General features: G+C 40.9%; 1 protein-coding gene across 16 annotated transcripts in view; it reads right to left on the reverse strand.

Moving 5' to 3' along the window:
• The window catches only part of RIMBP2 (RIMS binding protein 2), an 855,912-nt gene that overhangs the window by 211,272 nt on the left and 619,498 nt on the right, over positions 1 to 25,142 (reverse strand). For all 16 annotated transcript variants that reach the window (XM_082266906.1, XM_082266905.1, XM_082266904.1 and 13 more), the window contains one exon: positions 3,707 to 3,811. In XM_082266906.1, coding sequence (XP_082123032.1) covers positions 3,707 to 3,811 — 105 coding nt within the window. The remainder of the gene's footprint in view (positions 1 to 3,706; positions 3,812 to 25,142) is intronic.

Below are 25,142 nucleotides of genomic sequence, written 5' to 3' on the forward strand. Positions count from 1 at the left end.
CTCATAGGAAAAGGCTTCACATTTTCATTTCATTACAGCCTTTTTTTTTTTTTTTTCTTCAGGATTCCTTTTCTCTCCTTTTCATGATTCATTGACATTATGGATTTGTTTCTTTTCTTTTTCAACTCAATTCACAAGGAGTCTGGGATGCAGTTTTTGAATATATTTTTCAAATTTTTGGGTGTGGAATGAGCCTTCCACAATGTTGGTGGTATACTTTTTACCATTTAATAATATCTTATGTGTGTTTGTATTTTATTTACAGTATCTCACAAAAGTGAGTACACCCCTCACATTTTTGTAAATATTTTATTATATCTTTTCATGTGACAACACTGAAGAAATGACACTTTGCTACAACGTAAAGTAGTGAGTGTACAGCTTGTATAACAGAGTAAATTTGCTGCCCCCTCAAAATGACACAACACACATTAATTAATGTCTAAACCGCTGGCAACAAAAGTGAGTACACCCCTAAGTGAAAATGTCCAAATTGGGCCCAATTAGCCATTTTCCCTCCCCTGTGTCATGTGACTCGTTAGTGTTACAATTCTCAGGTGTGAATGGGGAGCAGATGTGTTCAATTTGGTGTTATCACTCTCACTCTCTCATACTGGTCACTGGAAGTTTAACATGGCACCTCATGGCAAAGAACTCTCTGAGAATCTGGAAAAAAAATCTTGCTCTACATAAAGATGGCTTAGGTTATAAGAAGATTGTCAGGACCCTGAAACTGAGCTGCAGCACAGTGGCCAAGACCATACAGCGGTTTAACAGATGCTCAGCCTCATATCCAGGGTCTGTCTTTGAGAAATAGACGTATGAGAGCTGCTAGCATTGCTGCAGAGGTTGAAGGGGTGGGGGAACAGCCTGTCAGTGCTCAGACCATACGACTACAACGCACATTGCATCAAATTGGTCTGCATGGCTGTAGTCCCAGAAGGAAGCCTCTTCTAAAGATAATGCACAAGAAAGCCCACAAACAGTTTGCTGAAGACAAGCAGACTAAGGACATGGATTACTGGAACAATGTCCTGTGGTCTGATGAGACTAAGATAAACTTATTTGGTTCAGATGGTGTCAAGCATGTGTGGCGCCAACCAGGTGAGGAGTACAAAGACAAGTGTGTCTTGCCTACAGTCAAGCATGGTGGTGGGAGTGTCATGGTCTGGGGCTGCATGAGCCCTTCCGGCACTGGGGAGCTACAGTTTATTGACGGAATCATGAATGCCAACATGTACTGTGAAATACTGAAGCAGAGCATGATCCCCTCCATTTGGAGACTGGCCCACAGGGCAGTATTCCAACATAATAACTTCCTCAAACACACCTCCAAGATGACCACTGCCTTGCTAAAGAAGCTGAGGGTAAAGGTGAAGAACTGGCCAAGCATGTCTCCAGACCTAAATCCTATTGAGCATCTGTGGGGCATCCTCAAACAGAAGATGGAGAAGCGCAAAGTCTCTAACATCCCCCAGCTCTGTGATGTCGTCATGGAGGAGTGGAAGAGCAGTCCAGTGGCAACCTGTGAAGCTCTGGTGAACTCCATGCCCAAGAGGGTTAAGGCAGTGCTGGAAAATAATGGTGGCCACACAAAATATTTACACTTTGGATCCAGTTTGGACTTTTCACTTAGGGGTGTACTCACGTTTGTTGCTAGTGGTTTAGACATTAATGGCTGTGTGTTGAGTTATTTTGAGGGGACAGCAAATTTACACTTTTATACAAGCTGTACACTCACTACTTTACATTGCAGCAAAGTGTCATTTCTTCAGTGTTGTCACATGAAAAGATATAATAAAATATTTACAAAACATGTGGGGGGTGCACTCACTTTTGTGAGATACTGTATGTGTTATGAATAAAGGTGCATCAAAGTTCCCATGTGTGGCCCATATGTAGTCGCATATTACTTGCTAACACTATTTTGGTGTTGGCATGAGAAGCTAAATATATGATAAATATTTCATTATGAATTATCTTTTTGATTGAGTACTGATGTTGATATATTTGCAAGGAGGTTGTATTTATCCTATTGTGGTGGAGCTCCTACCATATAAGACCTAGAAGGACTTCAAGAGTTTGGTTTTTTCAGTAGTATGCCTAGGAGGCCAACAAGATGGGGTAGACTTTCCCATGGCACTAGGAGGGGACTAGCAGCATCTGTCCCCAGGCAGGGCACCATTTCCTCTGTTTAATGATGTTGTCTGTGCTATCCAGCCATAACATACATAGGAGTTGGTGGCTTGACTTACAAAACCATCTTCATCCTCCTCATCCTCCATCACTCAAGCAGAGACTGGTCCACAGTCCACTGCAGCTGCCAGAGCAGCTTGTTCTGTTTCCCTGTCCACAGCTACTCCTGCCATAGCCCCAACATCATGCATGGAGGAGTCAGCTGAGTTATTTGAACACAGCATCAGCCACTTGCTCCTTGATGATGCACAGGCATTACTTATTTCTGGGCAGATTATTTGGCAATACATGTCCTTGCCATTGCTCTGTCCTGGCAGGTGTCCTGTTTAGAACCCTCTAGTGTGCAAACTGTTTCATCTTGAAATCACAGTTTTTTCAGTCTATAGGGTGACTGGTTGTCATTCATTTCCAAGCGTGTAACATCATTACTGGCGCCATTTTGCGCATGTGCGATGGGTCTATTCTGGTGTTCATGACACCGCTGGTGCCATTGGACGGAAGTGGGGCGGGGAAACATTTAGGGACCCAGGAATGATGCTAATTAGCATGTGTATGTTTGGAAGAGGAGGTCTTTTCTGCCCCACAGGAGACACTAGGTAGGATTACTTTGTTATGCTAAACAATTGTATAGTATTTGCAGTTACATCAGTGAGAATGACAGATGGCTGTGTTTACATCAGCCGTCTGCCTTTCTCCCTCTCCAGCGGGAGATTGCGAGTGGCCGGCGGACATCGGAGCCGCTGGCCACTTGCGCGGGGATGTCAGGGAACGAGCGGGGGTGAGAGCTCGCCATCCGGAGGTGCGTGCTCGCCCCCTAGAGGCTCATGGGCGAGTGACATACCGGTACGTCACTTTGCCCAGGAGGGGCTGACCGCTGCAGTATATAGTCGTGTGGCGGTCGGCAAAGGGTTAAAGAAGATTCTTCCTATTCTTTCCCTGAAAGAAATCTCCAGCCTGCCCCTACAATAATCTCCTATCTCTCCCTCAGCAGCATCAGGAACCTCTCCCTACAGTATTTAGAGCAGAGTGACGTGCGGCGCTATGTGACTCCAGCTTATATAGTGGCTGGGTCACATGCTGCACTGGCCAATCACAGCCATGCCATTAGTAGGCATGGCTGTGATGGCTTTTAAGGGCACACTAGTTAAACGCTTGTTGATTGGCTGCCCTGCAGCTGTTGAAACCGCGCCAAAACATGAAATAAATTACTGAACAACGGACTGTATCCCGAACATACAGTAAAATGTTCGGGTCCGTGTCCGGGTACCGAACACCCAAAAGTCCGGTACGATCCCGAACAATACAGTCCGTGTTCGCTCAACCCTACTCACAATTTTTTCTAGACTATTAGTATAACCTTAAAAAAATATTAGAAGTAAGATGAGAAAGGTCGGAAAGCAGTTTACTGTTAAATGTTATATTTATTAAACAGAAACATCCATTTTCCTGGTGGATACCCTGAAGACAGAAATGGCTTTGATATTGATTTGCATCTTGATTGATCTCTTACCTTCTGTAGAAGCTCAATCTCCTGCTGTTTTGCATTGAGAACAGCCAAGGCTTGCTCATGCTCCAATTCCAGATGTTGCCGCCGCTCTGCAGCCTCTCGCATATGCTGTGTAGAAGAACTTAAAATGTTATCTACCTGCGTTTTATGCCATGAGAGAGTTTTAGAAACAAGTGCACATTTCATTAAGAAAAGATACTACTATGATATAGAAAGGAAACTATTGATAAGTCTAAAAAAAAAAAAAAAAACACTTTCTGCCTCCTGTGTCTCCTGTGTCTCCAATCTTTGCTCTCGAGTAGAGCTACACTAGCTGAAGATTCTTTAGTATCCAATAGAGTGTGTGAGATTTGTAGCAGTTGGTGGAACCACAACACAGAGCATCCCATGGTTCCACTGGCTGCTACATCCCTACTATGAGCCTGTACAGCTATAGTGATGCAGCAGATAGCAGATGGAGCAAACAGCATGGGTGAAGACATCTGACACACTCGGAAGCATAGGTGTGCAATAGGCGCAGCCTGTTGCATTAGGTTGTGCACACTAAATCAAAGCTTAAAACACACATGTGTGTATATGCTGCTGTGCAAACTGTTGGCGCTGTATAAATCCTATATTATATTAATGTATATATATATATATATATATACACAGTATATATGTATATATAATATATGTATATATTTTTTTTCCACATTCGCATGCCACAGATACAATTAAACCCCCTGTTGCTTTTAGCAGGTGTAGCACACACTGACAGTGACTGAGTCAAATAAATGGCGCCGCTCTGCAAGCTCCCCGAAACTGCGTGCAGTGTAGAGTTCAAGGGGTTAAAGCACACAGTGTGGAGGTGATACAACGCCTCCTTACCACCTCTCAAATGCACATGTGAATGAGCCCCTACATATTCCTGCATGTCAATAGTGAAGGGCATATGTATATAAAGAAAGGTGCGCTGATCGGTGATAAAGCTGCTACCAGAAATAATGATAATGAAAATGTGAAAGTGGGTGGTGCGCTAAATCCAAAAAAACGTGAACAAATGAATGTAAACAAAACAAAGATGATCATAAAGTCCCAAAGTCCAAAGCAATGAAACTCCTTCAATCAATAATGTGATGACGCAAAACAGATGTGCGATTAAAGTGATATTCAATGATGGTGTTAGGATCCCTCCACCTGGTGAATTCCCTCCTTACCCGGCGGATGATAGATAAGTGTAAATTATAATATTCCAAACGAACACTTCATGTGACCACACAAATTAACTGTGCTCTTCACCACTGGTGCAGAAACCAAAATAGCCTCTTACCAGAACGATCTATGTAACACGCTCTATGAAATCCTAGGTATTGTAAAACTGCTTCTCTCCCTTCAGACAGATATAGCAGGCTCCCAAGATTCATCAAAGGCTTATATCGTCCTCTCCAGCAAGTACATGCAAAGCAATAATGGCCAATAGTGCATTACCTTTTTCAAAACTTTTATTTAAAGAAAATATTGCACTTACATGTAGATGGTATATTCACGCTTGAAAAGATTATAAGGAGCAAATGAGGAGATTCTAAGATACTCGTGTCCGGCTGCAGCGCGGACTCCGAGTGACGTCGTGACGGCACGACTCCTTGCTGACGCGTTTCCTCCAATTGGATGTCTTCAGCTCAACTTGCACATGCACACGCACATGCACTCAACTTCTTTGGTTTACCATGGCGAGGCCTGTTCTGAGTGAAACCTGTCCTGTTAAACCGTTGTATGGTCTTGGGCACCGTGCTGCAGCTCAGTTTCAGGGTCTTGGCAATCTTCTTATAGCCTAGGCCATCTTCTTATAGCCTAGGCCATCTTTATGTAAAGCAACAATTGTTTTTTTCAGACCCTCAGAGAATTCTCTGCCATTTGGTGCCATGTTGATCTTCCAGTGACCAGTATGAAAGAGTGAGAGCGATAACACAAAATTTAACACACCTGCTCCCCATTCACACCTGAGACCTTGTAACACTAATGAATCACATGACACCGGGGAGGGAAAATAGCGAATTGGGCCCAATTTGGACATTTTCACTTAGGGGTGTATACACTTTTGTTGCCAACAGTTTAGACAAATAAGGGCTGTGTGTTGAGTTATTTTGAGGGGACAGCAAATTTACACTATATACAGCTGTACACTCACTACTTTACATTGTAGCAAAGTGTAATTTCTTCAGTGTTGTCACATGAAAAGATATAATAAAATATTTACAAAAATGTGAGGGGTGTACTCGCTTTTGTGAGATACTGTGTATGTATGTGTATATATATATATATATATATATATATATATTTTTTTTTTTTTACAGTACATCTCAGCATATGAAAGTCCAGATGATCTCTGTCCCCGTGTGTAGTGACTCAGTGTGCTGGTTACTCGAAACTGTGCAGTATGAGCTGAACACATCGCTTACACCAAGGATGGCGCACAGGAACTGGGGTGACTCTTTGCTATGACACAGATGGCACCTTATCATTGTAATTGGAGAGGGGGACTTAGAATTCTGATAGGAGGCGGGCATTGGGTTAGGAGGGGGGTACATGGGCATTGTGACAGGAGGGGGGTACATGGGCATTTTGACAGGAGGGGGTACATGGGCATAGTGAAGGAGGGGGATACCTGGGAAGCGTGACAGGAGGGGTGTACATAGGTAGTGTGACAGGAGGTGGGTTCCTGGGTAGTGTGACAGAAGGGGGCTACATGGGTAGTGTGACAGGAGGGGGGTACATAGGTAGTGTAACAGGAGGGGGGTACCTGGGTAGTGTAACAGGAGGGGGTACATGGGTAGTGTGACAGGAGGGGTGTACATGGGCAGTTTGACAGGAGGGGGGTACATGGGCAGTGTGACAGGAGGGTGGTACCTGGTCAGTGTGACAGGAGGGGGGTACATAGGCAGTGTAAAAGGAGGGGGTACCTGGGTAGTGTGACAGTAGGGGGATACATGGGCAGTGTGACAGGAGGGTGGTACCTGGTCAGTGTGACAGGAGGGAGTACATGGGCAGTGTGACAGGAGGGAGTACATGGGCAGTGTGACAGGAGGGGGGTACATGGGCAGTGTGACAGGAGGGAGTACATGGGCAGTGTGACAGGAGGGGGATTCATGGGCAGTGTGACAGGAGGGTGGTACATGGGCAGTGTGACACAAAGGGGGTACATGGGCAGTGTGACAGGAGGGAGTACATGGGCAGTGTGACAGGAGAGAGTACATGGGCAGTGTGACAGGAAGGGGGTACATAGGCAGTGTGACAGGAAGGGGGTACCTGGGTAGTGTGACAGTAGGGGGGTACATGGGCAGTGTGACAGGAGGGTGGTAACTGGTCAGTGTGACAGGATGGAGTACATGGGCAGTGTGACAGGAGGGGGTACCTGGGATATATGACAGGAGGGAGTACATGGGCAGCGTGACAGGAGGAGGTACATGGGCAGTGTGACAGGAGGAGGTACATGGGCAGTGTGACAGGAGGGTGGTACATGGGCAGTGTGACAGGAGGGGGGTACATGGGCAGTGTGACAGGAGGGAGTACATGGGCAGTGTGACAGGAGTGGGGTACCTGGGATATGTGACAGGAGGGAGTACATGGGCAGTGTGACTGGAGGAGGTACATGGGCAGTGTGACAGAAGGGTGATACATGGGCAGTGTGACAGGAGGGGGTACCTGGGATATGTGACATGAGGGAGTACATGAGCAGTGTGACAGGAGGAGGTACATGGGCAGTGTGACAGGAGGGGGGGTACTGTGACAAGAGGAGGCAGGATAACAAGAGGGGGGTAGAGTAACATAAGGAGGACAGGCAGTGTGACAGGAGGACACATGGAGTGCTGGCCCTCACTCTCGATCATCATGCACAACACACAATGACAAAGAATACTCAAAATCCCCCCTTCCCCCTACCCGCTCCTCAGGTCAGTGTTTCTCTTAATGTGGCTGACTTAGCGTTTTGTCTCTTGAAGGATCTGTTCCTGGTTGGCTGTCTGTACATAAAAAACATGCTCAACGTCCGATCATGGAGCTTCCATCTCCAATGCAGCGTCGATGTCCCACAATTCCCTAATGACACCTCAACACTGCGCAGAGTGACCTGACAGGTTGCTGGCCAGGCTCTAAAGGGGGAAGGGGGCACGGCTGGACCAAGTGGACTGCCAGACTCATTCTTCTTCAACGGCTTCTTCCTCAGCAGAAGCTGAGTTCTCTGTAAAGTTGTCCAGGGCTGGGGTGCCCTCAGTGTCTGCTGGGTAACCCTTCTCCTCCCACTGCAGGATCCTGGCTGCTCCTGTCCAGTGTCTGAGTGTCCATTGGCAGAGATGCTGGAACAGAATTTTGGCAGCTCCGCAAGAAGAAAGCCATAATGCCCTGGTTGATTAGGTGAGCCTGGGCACACTCGCACACCTTGTGCGCACGCCTATGCTCGGAAGGTTCATCAGTCGAAGTATATGCACAAGTCAGAGAAGAATAAAAGCATGGGAGGCAAAACTGGTAACAAGTTTTACTCTTTTTTTATCAGGTTGCTTTAAAAACAACTGTGATCGAACAGCTTTAACCACTTGAAGACTAGGCCTTTTTCTGATACTTCTTTCATACATTCAAAAATCATTTTTTTTTTGCCAGAAAATTACTTTAAAACCCGAAGCATTTTATATACATTTTTTAAAGCAGAGACTCTAGAGAATAAAATGGGGGGGGGGGTGAGCACAGGGGCTATAAAAAAACGGTATTATTTATTTTAATTTTTTTAATTTTTACACTACTTTTTTTTTTAAATCACTTTTATTGTTATAAATCCTTATTGTTAACATCCCTTGTTATAACAATAGACAGTATATAAACAGTGAATGGTCCTCTTTACTGAGACAGCTGGGGTCCATTAAACCCCAGATCTGTCTTCTGATCTTAAAAACTTTGGATCATACCAAGATCGAGAAGTGATAAAATACTCATCGCTTCCAGTTTTTAGACCATAGAGATGACTGGAGCCATAATGGTCCCCAATCAGCTCTATGGTCAGCTGGATGCAGTCCTTGGTTCCGCTGGGGGATGGGAGAGCCCGGGAAAGCAGTGGAAGGCAGCAGGAGGGGGGACCACCTCCCACTGCTTCTAAAAGGAATCCAGCAGCTACTTAACTGCTAGGATTACTTTAACATGAAAATGCTCCACCAGCTTAAAGAGGTTGTAAACCCACCTCACAAACTTTTACCTATAGGTAAGCCTATATTAACACTTACCTATAGGTGCTAGAAATATCTCCCAAACTTGCACCGTTTAGGAGATATTTAGAGTGCATACTGCCGATGACGTCATCGGCGCATGCGCTCTGAAGGAACGGCCACCCATTCCATTCCTTCAGAGTCCTATGCCGTGAACGGCGGCTCCCGCGCGCACGAGCGGGAGTGATGTAATCGCGCCTCCAGCCAATCAGATGGCCGGAGGACGCGAACCCGGAAGCAGGATGGCCGGACATATCGGCTGTCCTGTCGCTTCGTTTTAAGGTAAGTACTTCATAATGAGCTAGTATGCGATGCATACTAGCTCATTATGCCTTTCTCTTTACAGGGCTTTTTTTTTCTCGTTTTTTTTAGGGAGTTTACTTCCTCTTTAAAGAATCAATACCAGGATGATGCCTGTAGCAGCACTTAAAGTCCAAGTTCCCAGTCACTCTGCTCTCCTTCTGCCAGCATGTACCTAGTTATCATCAGTGAGCATGTACCTAGTTATCATAAGTAAGCATGTACCTAGTTATCATAAGTGAGCATGTACCTAGTTATCATAAGTGAGCATGTACCTAGTTATCATAAGTAAGCATGTACCTAGTTATCATAAGTAAGCATGTACCTAGTTATCATAAGTGAATCCCTCTGTCTCCCAGTATAGCTTCTTTTGACCTCAAGAGCCTGAAATCATGATAAATTCAGATACTTACATTAGTTGCACTAGTTATATTACATGATGTTTAATGAATACACAACTGTAATTTTTTTTTTATATGTGCCTTACTTTATGTTTTTAAGCTGCTTAAAAAAAAATCAACTTTTATTATACATCTACAACCTTTTACACTATTTTACTAATAAACATTATCTACATGACCAGACTTCTTTCCAAAGCTAAGGCTCCATTCACACCTGAGCGTACTGGAATCGTGGGCAGAACTGCGCATTTGCGATGCCATTATTTCTTAATGGCACTCCAAATGAGGTGCAATTTTCCTGGGATTGTCAAGCGACAAAACTCGCTAAAATCGTGACAGAAATTGCAATGGCTCTGTCGCAAAATTTGGTACATGAGCTTCTTTGGTGCGTTTTTGCAGGGGAGGGAGGCCCATTCAATTAAATGGTGCCACTTCAAAAACTTGCCACAAAAACACACAAAAAAGCTAAAAAATTCACAATAGAAAACATCAAATGTTTAAGGTGGGAAAATGTACCATTTTAAGAAAACAATTTTGAAATTGATGGCAGCAACAAGTTTCAAAAAAAATCAGGGCCATGTTTACGATGGTGTTATATCCCCTCTTCTTTTAACCACTTCAGCTCTGGAAGGTTTTGCCCCCTAATGACCAATCCATTTTTTGTGATTTGGCACTGCATTACTTTAACCGGCAATTGCGCAGTCGCGCAACGCTGTACCCTAATAAAATCTGTCTTTTTTTTTTTTTTCAAACAATAAGAGCTTTCTTTTGGTGGTACTTGATCACCTGTGCGATTTTTATTTGCGCTATAAAAAAAGCGACAATTCTGAAAGAAAAAAAAACAATATTTTTCACTTTCTGCTATATAACATTTCCCCCCCCCCCCCCCAAAAAAAAATGTAAAAATCTAGTATTTTCATCCTTTTAGGCCAATTTGTATTCTGCTACATATTTTTGGTAAATAAAAAAAATCCTAATAGATGTAATTTGATTAGTTTGCGCAAAAGTTATCGTGTCTACAAACTAGGGGAAAGATTTATGTCATTTCTATGTATTTATTCTTTTTACTAGTAATGGCAGGGATCTGCGATTTTTTAGCGGGACTGCAACATTGCGGCAGACAGATTTTGAAAGACAGACATTTTTGACACTTTTGGGGGGGACCAGTGACATTACTACAGTAATCAGTGCTAAAAATATGCACTGTTAATGTAATAATGGCACTGGCAGGGAAGGGGTTAATCCAGGGCTAACAAAGGATTAAGTGTATATCTAGGGGGTGTTTTCTAACAGTAAGGGGAATGGGCTTGTGGAATCAATGCAGAGACCTGTGATCCAAAATAGGAGGATCACAGGCGCTGTGTGTTCATTCCAGAGAGAACAACGGTCTGCTGTGTTTACAACAGCAGACTGTCGTTCTCTCTCCACGGGGAGCGACATATATTATGTCATTCTCTCTCCACATAGATTAAAGCCCACTTCCTGGAAAATGCATATACACTATATATTACCAAAAGTATTTGGACGCCTGCCTTTACACCCACATGAACTTTAATGGCATCCCAGTCTTAGTCTGTTCAGTTCAATATTGAGTTGGCCCACCCTTTGCAGCTATAAAAGCTTCAACTCTTCTGGGAAGGCTGTCAACAAGGTTTAGGAGTGTGTCTATGGGAATGTTTGACCATTCCTCCAGGAGCACATTTGTGAGGTCAGGTACTGATGTTGACGAGAAGGTCTGGTTCACAGTGTCCACTCTAATTCATCCCAAATGTGTTCTATCAGGTTGAGGTCAGGACTCTGTGAGGTCAGTTCCTCCACCCCAAACTCGCTCATCCATGTCTTTATGGACCTTGCTTTGTGCACTGGTCCAAATCATTTGGTGGACAGGGGATTATGGTGTGGGGTTGTTTTTTTAGGGGTTGGGCTTCGGACCCTTAGTTCCAGTAAAGGGAACTCTTAATGCGTCAGCATATCAAGACATTTTAAACAATTTCATGCTCCCAACTTTGTGTGAATAGTTTCGGTATGGCCCCTTCCTGTTCCAACATGACTGCGGACCGGTGCACAAAGCAAGGTCCATAAAGACATGGATGAGCAAGTTTGGGGTGGAGGAACTTGACCGGCCTGAACAGGGTCCGGACCTCAACCCGATAGAACACCTTTGCGATGAATTAGAGTGGAGCCAGGTTATACACTCAACATGCAAAAGTGAAAAAGAATATCATTCAAACAATAACATACAATAAAGTGAAATTGTATATCCCTAAAAGTAAATTTGGTGTTAAATGAATTAGGTCCAACATTTATGAAAATTCCAGAATACAAGGTTATTCCTGTGGTGATGAAGGTATCCAAATTCTAAGCAATCCATGGACTTCCACCAAAATTAGAATCACACTCACCAATAGCTGTGACCTCCAAATTATAGGTAGGTCAATTTTGGATTTTGAAATTTTCAAAAATGTTGAAATTTATTCACCTGATAACACCTGATTTATCTTTGGACTTTTAGGAATTTACAATTTCACTTTGTTGGATGTTATTCTTTGTAGGATATTCGTTTATCACTTTTGTATGGTCAGTGTATAACTTGTTAGGGATCTGTTTGCAAATAGGAAATATGTGCTGCTCCTATTGGAGTACTGTATATTTATGTTTAAAGGATTAAGCCTTTTCTGACATTTTTTGTAAAAAACAGAGGTTTTTAGCTAGGAAATTACTTAAAAAACTTAGCAGAGGCCCTATAGAATAAAATGGCAGCTCAAACACAGTTTTTTTGCGAAAAAATACACAATATATAACCCGATAGTTTATGTAAGATATGAAAGATGATGTTACACTGAGTAAATAGATAATTAAAAAGGCATGCTTTAAAATTGCGCATGCTCGTGGAATGGCACCAAACTATGGTACTTAAAAATCTCCATAGGCAAAAAATTTTCTTGTTTACATTGGTCGTAAACCGGAGTGATGCCATTATTTTGCTCCAGACCTCCTAGGCCAGTGACTGCAGAGTGCATGAGCATCATGGGAAATGTAGTTCCAAAACATCTGGGGTGCCAAGGTTCGCCATTACTGTCCAAGGCCATAGAGATGAGCCAGGTAAGCCAGAGGACCACCGGATTGCAGCCGGAGGGAGGGGGGGGGGGAGACCCCTCCTGATGCTCCCAAAAGTGATCCAGTGGCTAAGCAGCCCCTTGGATCAATTTTGTCGGAAAGAGTGGCAGCTGCAGAAAATTTTAATACAGGGGTTATGGCACCTAGCTGCAGCCATAAGTCCTCTACTAAACGTCAAACAAATGACGTAAAATTTCAGTTAGGCAGTTGGCAAGTGGTTATATCTATTTTCCTGATTTGATTGTGGATGACTGCATATTTAGTATTTATTAAATTTTCATAAGATCTATCAGATGCAAGGACAGCTGTGATATGCACATACTGTATATCCATGGAATTCTTCATTGTTAACGTTTCAATAAAATGTTTGAAACAAAAAAATATGATCATGTTAGTTACAACAATCTACGGTATATGGTTGTTCAGCTCAGAGCAGCTTGTAAGAAAAATGACTCAGCGAATAAAGTTTGTTTAAGCTCAATTTAGACTTCTGTTGAGATAATTACAGGCTAAAATATGAAGACAGGCAGAAACACACCTTTATCTCTGAGCAAGCAGAAAGTTAAAGGACAAGATTTGCAAATGGGGACTAGTAAGCTATGGTTTTAAAAGTGGCTGATTAGAGACATTATGTGTACACGTAATAAGCAGCTGACACTTGATACTGTTGACAGCCCTTGATTAAAACACTTTAACAACAGTGGAAAACTACACATTTCATGCATGACAAATGTCCTTCCTGCCTTTGTGCAGTAGACAGCTGTAGCATGACATCCCACGTAATGAATGTCAGTATATTTAACCCAGTAAATGTTGTAAGAGAGAGGAAGAAGAACAAGCAAAATGTAATGACCTGTTTTACACATTTCCCTTATTATATGTTCAACAAATACACGTCTAATAGGATTTAAATTAAGGCAGTGAACTATTAGTTGTGTCTAGCATTGGACACTTCTGTGCACTTTCAAGCACATGCAAAAAACATTTTATATATTCTAGAGGAAGATCTGTTCACAACTTCAAGTCATATTAATAAAAAAAAAAAAAAAAAAACAACTCTATTTAAAAAGAAAAACCAAAATGGTGCAAAGTTGAAGAGGAGGTCCAGCCCTCACATTCTGCTATATAACATTCCCAAAAAAAAGTAAAAATCATCTTTTTAGGCCAATTTGTTTTCTGCTACATATTTTTGGTAAGCGTATTTTGATTGGTTTGCACAAAAGATATTGCGTCTACAAACTAGGAGAAAGTTTTAGGGGAACCAGTGACATTACTAAAGAATTAGTGCTAAAAATATGCACTTTTACTGTAATAATGACACTGGCAGGGAAAGGGTCAACCCAGTGGTGACCAAAGGGTTAATTGTGAGCCTTGGGGGAGTGTTTTCTAACTGTGGGGGGAGGGATTTGTAAAATGATCATAGAGAACTGTGATCCTATATAGAAGGATCAGAGGTGCTCTGTGATAATTCTAGAAAGAACAACGGTCGGCTGTGTTCACAACAGCTGACTGTCCTTCTCTCTCAGCAGGGAGCAATCGCGGGTGCCCGGCGGCAATCGTGGCTGTCGATCCTGTGGATTGGCAACCCTGCTGCCTAGTAGGGGCGGGTGCGCGCCGTCCCCAGCACCGCTTCCGCGAACCGTCGTACCCATACGTCGATTCACGCAGCCGAGCCAGCCTGCCGCAGTATATTAAAGGAGAATATTTTGAAGGAGAATAATACAAAAAAAGTGATTAGGTAAACCCACAAGTGCTTTTTTTTACCACTACTATTCCTTTATCCTGGCTTTTGAAATTTGAAATTTAAAAATGCAGCAATTTTGAAATTGGATGAAAGGTTTAGCACTGAGAAACACTTTTTGAAAGATAAAAAGTGCATTTTATATACAACTACAGGTATTTAGATCAGACCAAAATTAAGGACAAATGAGGAGGAAAGAGGGACAGAGGGACTATGTTCCAAATCAGGGACAGTCCCTCGAAATCAGGGACAGTTGGGAGCTATGCCATTGGTTGCCATTATATTAATTTATGTATGGGTAGTAAACAAAGAGTAGCACTGTGGGTCAACCTGCTGTTGGAATGATTATAACAACGGTTATGGTTCCACAATGGTTGCGCCAATCCAAATAGTAATGTTGCTAGGGAACACCTTCATGGGTACCTATTTGTATTAGGAAATAGGGGGATGCAAATAAAAAACACTTTGTAGGAATACAATATAGTACTCCTAAACCATTGACAACTGGGCCTTTATTTCTACAATCAGAGGCAGAGATCATTCCATAGAAAAATAGCATTTTTGAAAAAAATATAAAGGAATGCTGTTCAAATCACAGAAGCACTGAAACCATCAATAATATTAAACACCTTTATACTTCTGGCTAAGGATGACGTGAACGGTGATATAATGCTTACTGACAGAATAATCATTTTCATTTTTCATTTTCAATTCAATATTCATTTTTTAAACTGTTATTGGCGCATTATTATAGAAGTATGATGACTTCTGTGCCTGAAGATTGCAACTATGGTTGACCTCAATAGCTCAGAGTGTATGACATGACCTTCCAATAATCTATTATAGAGTAGGCTAAATATTTATTCGTTTTTTTTTTTTTTATACTTACAGTATGACTAAAATTATCTAAGCCTGGAGCTTTAGATGGTATTCATTTTTTTTTTTTTAAACTTGGAAACATTTCTTCAAAGGTTATGGGTAAATTTAGTATCTTCAAATCAGATTTACAAGCACAGGGCAAACTTGCTAACCTCAGATATTTTGCTTTAAACCAGTTTCATGTAAAGATTCATTATTATTAAAGAATTCTTTAAATATGTCAGGAGGGTCCACTGTCTAAAAATGTCTCTGAATTTGATTACATGAACATCATTACCAGCAGTAATCTGTTTAAGCTTTTTGCCAGCATTCAATTGGGCTTGTCATAGTGGATACAAAATTCTTGCTTATTCTACCGTAATGTTTCCTTTGATTTATCCCGCAGGAAAGTTAATCATTCCACACTGGCAAGTTCCTCTAATATATGATGTTGGTTTGTTTTCTTATGTGTTACTTCCAAGAGATTTGATTATCTCAGATTACATTCTGATTTTTTTTTTTTTACATTTTCCTATGTGTGATCATATTATGAAGATGATTCTGATCTACAACTTTGTGGTTTGTCAATGCTGAGAAATCTTTTATGCTGTTATTATAGGGAAACTTTTTTTGGACATTTTTTTGAAACAGATAACATTCGTGATCATTATCTTCCTCATCATAATAATAATAATAATAATAATAATAATATGTGTACATTATGTCAATTTTTTCTAGCTCACTTATCTCATTGGTGGATGAAAACAATAGATGATACACACCTGGGCATTTTTTTTTTGACGCTAGCGTTTTTTTTGGCATTTTTTGGGGTTCTTTTGAGGCAGGCAAAACATCTGAACTTGTGTATAGTGGTGTATATACACACATACATATATTTATATACACACCTAGACATATATAGGTGTGATAGTAGCAGAAATATATGCTTGCGCTAATGAAATCATTTACAGTAATATATTTCTGCTACTATCACACCTATATATGGCTAGGTGTCTATATACATATAATTATGTGTGTATATATACCACTATACACAAGTTCAGATGTTTTGCCTGCCTCAAAAGAACCCCAAAAAATGCCAAAAAAACGCTAGCGTCAAAAAAAAAATGCCCAGGTGTGTTTTTGCTGCCATTTTTTGGGGGTTTTTGGAGGCAGGCAAAACATCAGAACTTGTGCACAGTACCACTATACACAAGTTCAGATGTTTTTCCTGACTGCAAAGAACCCAAAAAAATGCCTTCTATTAAACCGGCAAGGTGTTACAGCAGCGAAGCCATACTCCTGTGCTGAAGGTTTTCTAATACAAACAATCTTTTTTTTTATGGTTCTGGACATGCTACAGAGCTGAAACTTCACATGTACACTTTTTAGACCCCCCAGATCTGAAATCCAAAGTAAAAATCAAAAAGTCTCTTTTTTTTTTTTTTTCAATAATTGGCTTTTTTAAATCAAAAATGACAATTTTTAAGAACTTTTTTTGTGTGATTTTGTGTCTGGGGGGTCTAAAAGGTGTACCTGTGAAGTTTCAGCTCTGTAGCATGTCCAGAACCAGAAAAAAAAGGATTGTTTGTATTAGAAAACTTTCAGCTCAGGGGGTTAGCTTCTCTCCTCGGTTTTCACACCTTGTCGGTTTCAAAGCAGGCATTTTTTTGGGTTCTTTGCAGTCAGGAAAAACATCTGAACTTGTGTATAGTGGTACTGTGCACAAGTTCTGATGTTTTGCCTGCCTCCAAAAACTCCCAAAAAATGCCAGCAAAAACACACCTGGGCATTTTTTTTTGACGCTAGCGTTTTTTTTGGCATTTTTTGGGGTTCTTTTGAGGCAGGCAAAACATCTGAACTTGTGTATAGTGGTATATATACACACATAATTATATGTATATAGACACCTAGCCATATATAGGTGTGATAGTAGCAGAAATATATTACTGTAAATGATTTCATTAGCGCAAGCATATATTTCTGCTACTATCACACCTATATATGTCTAGGTGTGTATATAAATATATGTATGTGTGTATATACACCACTATACACAAGTTCAGATGTTTTGCCTGCCTCAAAAGAAGCCCAAAAAATGCCAAAAAAAACGCTAGCGTCAAAAAAAAAAAATGCCCAGGTGTGTTTTTGCTGGCATTTTTTGGGGGTTTTTGGAGGCAGGCAAAACATCAGACCTTGTGCACAGTACCACTATACACAAGTTCAGATGTTTTTCCTAAATGCAAAGAACCCAAAAAAATGCCTGCTATTAAACCGGCAAGGTGTTACAGCAGCGAAGCCAACCTCTTGTGCTGAAAGTTTTCTAATACAAACGAAACGATCTTTTTTTTTTTATGGTTCTGGACATGCTACAGAGCTGAAACTTCACATGTACACTTTTTAGACCCCCCCCCCCCCCCCAGATACTAAATCCAAAGTAAAAATCAAAAAATCTATTTTTTTTTATTTTTCAATAATTGGCTTTTTTATCAAAAATGACAATTTTTAAGAACTTTTTTGTGTGATTTTGTGTCTGGGGGGTCTAAAAGGTGTACCTGTGAAGTTTCAGCTCTGTAGCATGTCCAGAACCAGAAAAAAAGATCATATAGGTGTTAAAGGAGGGTCCCACATCCCTGTTCTACTGAAAAATTATCTTTTTTTTTTCATGGTTCTGGACATGCTACAGAGCTGAAACTTCACATGTACACTTTTTAGACCCCCCAGATATTAAATCCAAAGTCAAAATAAAAAAATCTCTCTTTTTTTTTTCAATAATTGGCTTTTTTATCAAAAATGACAATTTTTAAGAACTTTTTTTTGTGTGATTAATAGTTAATGGGGCATGACCCAGAACCCTAGGCACTTTTTAGGGGCATTTATTGGGTTTTAGGGCTTAAAAATTGTGTTTTTTGATTCCAGAAGTTCGGGTCCCATTGATTTCAATGGGGTTCTGGAATCCGAACCGAACTTTCCTGAAATTCGGGTGTTCTGGTCGAACCGAACTTTTCAAAAGTTCGATCATCCCTACAATCAAGCACAGTGATACCATAGTGCAAATTTATTGAATGTGGTTCCTGCGCTATTTTGGAAGGGTCAGCTAGTCACCCTAATGCTGCATGTACATTAACTGATACCAAATAAAACAGTTTCAATATACACTATAAGGGGGGTTGTACTGCGCTCCAGGGGTTGCTAACCGGAACCTCAAACCTTAGCAATGTTGTGTTCACTTCCCTCTAGTCACAAATATTAGTCTTATATATAAAATTCTTCCTGCATCAACATTTCTATATTTCATGAACAGAGAACAGTAGAATGAATCAAAAAAATCTTTGTATATTTAAAGTGCTGTTGTGACCATTTACACACTATAATGGTGAAGAGGGTTAATAATGTGCTTAAAATATTTTTTACTTCCAAGATGCTGCTGTGCTTCAAATTATATCCATCTCTTTATACCATTAAAATTTATATAGTGCTTGTGTTCCAATTAAAATTAAATATAAAGTGCTTATCTCATTTAAAGTAAACTTGTGCAAACGTAAATAAATATAACCAGTGTATTCCGTAGTGCTGATGTATCAATACAAAATTAAATAATTTTCTTCTCAGTAATAGTTATAATAATTTCAACATATTCTCTTCAAAATTTATAATAAGTGTCCAATAAACAAGTGTCCAATTAAGCATATTATTAACACTCTTCACCGTTATAGTGTGTAAATGGTCACAACAGCACTTTATATATACAAAGATTTTTTTGATTCATTCTACTGTTCACTGTGCATGAAATATAGAAATATTGATGCAGGAAGAATTTTATATATAAGATTGATATTTGTGACTAGAGGGAAGTGAACACAACATCGCTAAGATTTGAGGTTCCGGTTAGCAACCCCTGGAGCGCAGTACAACTCCCCTTACAGTGATACCATGATCATTAAAACAGGTATTGGTACTTTTGGCAGTGTAAGAAGGTGCCAATTCCTAATGGAAAATGAAATCAGCGTCTCCATCAAGCTGGTCAGCAGAGGAAAGGATGAAGTGCTCTAGCATTTACTAGCGGAGGGCTGCGCTGACTTTGGACTTGATAAGACACAGTGGACCAATACCAGCAGATGACATGGCTCCCCAAATCATCACGGACAGAAAATGTTTGCATTTAATTTAGAAATTTAAGGTCCCAGAGTCTGGAGGAATAGTGGAGAGGCGCAGAATCCAAGTTCCATGAGGACCAGTGTGAAATTTCCCTTCTATGGGGTATTGTCTGTGGTATATTGTCAAGAGGAAGATGAGAGGCACCGGACCCAACAATGCAGCCGAGCTGAAGGCTGCTATCAAAGCAACCTGGGTTTCCATAACACCTCAGCAGTTCCACAGGCTGATCGCCTCCATGCCAAGCCGCATTGAAGCAGTAATTTATGTAAAAGGAGCCCCAATCAAGTATTGAGTGCAAACTATACTACACAATAACATACTTTTCAGCAAGTCAACATTTCTGTATTAAAAATCCTTTTTTATTGTATTTTTTTATGGTCTTATGTAATATTGTAATTTTCTTAGATACTGAATTTTGGGTTTTCACTAGCTATAAGCCATATTCATCAAAATTTAAAAAAAAAAAAGAAATGCTTGAAATACCGTATATCACTTTATGTGTAACGCATCTATATAAAATACATGAGTTTCGCTTTTTGAATTGAATTACTGAAATAAATTAACTTTTTGATGATATTCTAATTTTATGAGATGCACCTGTAAGTGGGAACTGGGCAGATCCAAATTAGCCAGTTATTTGGGCATAGGAGATATGCCCTAAAAACCTAAACTAAATACTTATATCTCCTACTCTCCTTCTCTTCTTCCTCAACTGCAGCTTCACAGACATTGACAGCTGTCAAAATCACAAGTACTTTCTCTATATCACAGGAGTGTCTGTTTAAAATAATACTTGCTGGCAGTGTCGGTACCTAGTGTCTGTAAGTGTCATAAAGAAATATGATGCAATAACAGGATTTTAAAATGTATCGTCTTTATTTCTATTTTCAATTTTTTTGCCACAGTAAACAAAATGCATGCAAGGTTTTTTTTTGTAAATAACCATAAATATAATTTTAGTATCATTGTGAACTGTACTAGTTTTAGAATAAAACTGAACTTTTTTCCTACAGTAACACTAGTTGTTTTAAAATGAACACTGGTCAAACTATAATTATATAGATCGTATAGAAAATAAATACATTTTTGCACTGCAATATTGCTGAAAGAGAGACTTACAGTATATCTCAAAAGTGAGTACACCCCTTACAACTAAAAATTATATAATATAAATATCACCAAACGGTAGTAAAATATAATATATCCCCTGCGCACAAGTAAAATTAATCAAATGAGTCTTGTTAAAGTTCTATCGCAGCAACTTGAAAAAGGAAATCTGTTGAAAAATACTTAAATCAAAAATCCCAAATGGAATCACAAAATCAGTATTAGTAGCGCAGATAGCTCACATATCATTAATGAATGATACGCAATAAAATAAAGAGTCCTTTTGAACGTTCAAATATGTATAAAGTAATTTCACATAAAAACGTCCATCTCTATCTATGGTCTTGCAACAATCCTCTCCACCAAATTGGGGTCACCAGTGTGTAATGGGGTCACCAGACAGCAAATCCTCCACCGTTGTGACATAAATAGGGGGATGGCAACTCACCAGACAATATGGCTCACCTATTCACATAGGACAGGCAAACAGGCATATACACAAGTCTCCCTCCTGGATCAGCTGCAGCTGCTAGGTGTATCTTTCCTTAAGCTGTACCTTGCGTCCCTTTTCCTGACGGTAATTCTCCCATCAACCAGGTTTAGGGAAGACAAAAAAAAGGAACCGCACTAGTGTGATACTAAATAAACCACTTCACACTTTATTAATCACAAGCCCAAATAAAATGCACTCACAAACTCAAGGAAATATCAAGCCTTCATAATCGCATGTAGGTGGTAGCATGGATGCACTGGTAGGCGATATTGGTCTAGCTCACCCTCTCCACACTGATGCTCCGGACCTCCAAAGCCTCCGTATGTGTCACCCGGGTACTTCCGGTCGCCGTAAGATTCACCCCATGACGCGTTTCGTCATTTCCGACTTCTTCAAAGTGGAGGATTTGCTGTCTGGTGACCCCATTAAACACTGGTGACCCCAATTTGGTGGAGAGGATTGTTGCAAGACCATATATAGAGATGGACGTTTTTATGTGAAATCACTTTATACATATTTGAACGTTCAAAAGGACTCTTTATTTTATTGCGTATCGTTCATTAATGATATGTGAGCTATCTGCGCTACTAATACTGATTTCGTGATTCCATTTGGGATTTTTGATTTAAGTATTTTTCAACACACCCCTTACAACACTGAAAAAATGACACTTTGCTACAATGTAAAGTAGTAAGTGTACAGCTTGTATAACAGTGTAAATTTGCTGTCCCTTCAAAATAACTAAACACACAGCCATTAATGTCTAAATCGCTGGCAACAAAAGTGAGTACACCCCTAAGTGAAAATGTCCAAATTGGGCCCAAAGTCTCAATATTTTGTGTGGCCATCATTATTTTCCAGCACTGACTTAACCCTCTTGGGCATGGAGTTCACCAGAGCTTCACAGGTTGCCACTGGAGTCCTCTTCCACTCCTCCATGACGACATCACGGAGCTGGTGGAGACCTTGTGCTCCTTCACCTTCCGTTTGAGGATGCCCCACAGATGCTCAATAGGGTTTAGGTGTGGAAACATGCTTGGCCCATCCATCACCTTTACCCTCAGCTTCATTAGCAAGGCAGTGATCATCTTGGAGGTGTGTTTGGGGTCATATTCATGTTGGAATACTGCCCTGAGGCCCAGTCTCCAAATGGAGGGAATCATGCTCTGCTTCAGTATGTCACAGTACATGTTGGCATTCATGGTTCTCTCAATAAACTGTAGCTCCCCAGTGTCGGCAGCACTCATGCAGCCCCAGACCATGACACTCCCACCACCATGCTTGACTGTAGACAAGACACTGTCTTTGTACTCCTCACCTGGTTGCGGCTACACATGCTTGACACCATCTGAACCAAATAAATTCATCTTGGTCTCATCAGGCCACAGGACATGGTTCCAGTAACCCATGTCCTTGGTCTGCTTGTCTTCAGCAAACTGTTTTCAGGCTTTCTTGTGTATTATCTTTAGAAGAGGCTTCCTTCTGGGATGACAGCCATGCAGACCAATTTGATGCAGTGTGCCGCATGTGGTCTGAGCACTGACAGGCTGACAGACTGGCAGCACTCATACGTCTATTTCCCAAAGACAATCTCTGGATATGATGCTGAGCATGTCCACTCAACTTCTTTGGTCGACCATGGCGAGGCCTGTTGTGATTGGAACCTGTCTTGTTAAACCGCTGTATGGTCTTGGCCACACCTGAGACCTTGTAGCACTAATGAGTCACATGACACTGGGGAGGGAAAATGGCTAATTGGGCCCAATTTTGACATTTTCACTTAAGGGTGTACTCACTTTTGTTGCTAGCGGTTTAGACAATAATGGCTGTGTGTTGAGTTATTTTAACCACTTTAGGACCGCTCACTGTGCTGCTACTGCGGCACAGTGGCAGCCCCGGGTCCAGCAACGTAGACCTAAGTCGCTGGACTCCTAGCCGTCTTGGCAGTGTGCGCACGCCGCCTAAGGCTCGCGCCCGCTGTGTTTAGACACAGCGGGAGTCGGGCCAGAGGAGGAGAGGTGGCGATCACCGCCTCTCTTCCCCGATCGTCAGGGAAAGTGTGAGACACAAAGCAGGTGGATCTTCTCTGTGACAGACAGGAGGAGATCACAGGATTCAGCATAGCATCTCTGTCTCATTCAGAACCCCCTCCCCCCACACACGTCAGTAAGCATGAGACATACATTTAACCCCTTGATCACCAACAGTTATAACCCCTTCCCTGCCAGTGTCATTATTACAGTAACAGTGCATATTTTTAGCACTGATTACTGTAGTAATGTCAGTGGTCCCCCCAAAAGTGTCAAAAATGTCAGTTAGGGGTCTGATCTGTCCGCCACAATGTCACAGTCCCGCAAAAATCGCAGATCGCCACCATTACTAGTAAAAAAAAAAAAAAACAATAAAAATGACAAATCTTTGCCATAGATAGTAAACGCGATAATTTTTGCGCAAACCAATCAAAATACGCTTATTGCAATTTTTTTTTGCCAAAAATATGTAGCAGAAAACAAATTGGCCTAAAATGTTAAAAAATTTTGATTTTTACATTTTTTTTTTTGGGAATGTTACATATCAGAATGCGAAAAATATATATTTTTTTTTTTTTTCAAAATTGTCGCAGTGTTTATAGATCATGTCCAGATATGGCTTCATCTTTATATGATAGGGCTATAACATGCAATTTTTGTATGCACAGCGAACAGTGTGCACTGACATTGATTTTTGGAAATATTCTCATACTTCATCGTCCATTACAGAATCATGCCTGTTTTTAATACAGTGCTGTCTCAGGGCCTGAAGATCATGGGCATCCAATATTGTGTTTTAGCCTTGTCCCTTGCACACTGAGATTTCTCCAGATTTTCTGAATCTTTTTAATGATATTATGTGCTGTAGAGGATACATAATTATAAAGTCTTTGCAGTTTTACGTTGAGAAAATTATTCTCAAATTTTTGAAATTTTTAGATGCAGCTTTTCAGAGATTGGTCAACCCCTGCCCATTTTTACTTCTGAGACACTGACTCTCTAAGTTGCCCTTTTTTTTATACCCAATCATGTCTATGACCTTTTGCCAATGAACCTTATTAGATGCAAAATGTTTTTCCAGCTCTTCCTTGTTCATTGCACTTACTTTGCCAGCTTTTTGTTACCCTTTCCCAATTTTTTTGAGATGTGTTGCTGCCATCAATTTAAAAATTATATTATTTTTTCTTCAACCACTTGCCTACTGGGCACTTTACCCCCTTCCAGCCATATTTCAGATTTCAGCGCGGTCACAATTTGAATGACAATTGCGCGGTCAGGCAACACTGTACCCAAACAAAAATGTTATCCTTTTTTTATAGACAGATAGAGCTTTCTTTTGGTGGTATTAAATCACCACTGTGTTTTTTATTTTATGCTAAAAAAAAACAAAAAAGAAAGAAGATTTTGAAAAAAATAAGTTTTTCTTAGTTTCGGTTATAATATTTTCTAAATAAGTAATTTTTCTTTTTCAATGATGTGTGCTAATGAGGCTGCACTGATGGGCACTGATGAGGCAGGACTGTTGAGGCGGCACTGATAAGGAGGCACTGATGGACACTGACAGGCCGCACTGGTAGGCAGTCACAAGCATCACTAATGGCTACTGACAGGCAGCACTGATGGCCATTGAAAGGGATCACTGATGGCTACTGACAGGCAGCACTGATAGGCACAGATTGGTAGTACTTGTGGGCACTGTTGGGGGCACACTGATGATCAGGACACTGATGATCAGTGCCCCTGATTATCAGTGTTGATGTCCCCTGTGTGGATTTGCCGGTTATCAGCTCTCTTCTCTTCACATGCTGTCAGCGTGAGGATTGGACTGACGATGACAATACTGTTTACACTGTGATCAGCTGTGACTGGACACATGGTAAAGAGCAGCTGTGATTGGCTCTTTACCCCAAAGGACACAGCGATTACAGATCCATTTTGATTCCTGCCGCAGGGGGTGTGCTGGAAGTGAGATCACGGGAGGGCATCTATAGAGGCTTTTGGTT

Source organism: Pelophylax lessonae (assembly GCF_965119305.1).
Source record: "Pelophylax lessonae genome assembly, chromosome: 1".
Taxonomy (NCBI): domain Eukaryota; kingdom Metazoa; phylum Chordata; class Amphibia; order Anura; family Ranidae; genus Pelophylax; species Pelophylax lessonae.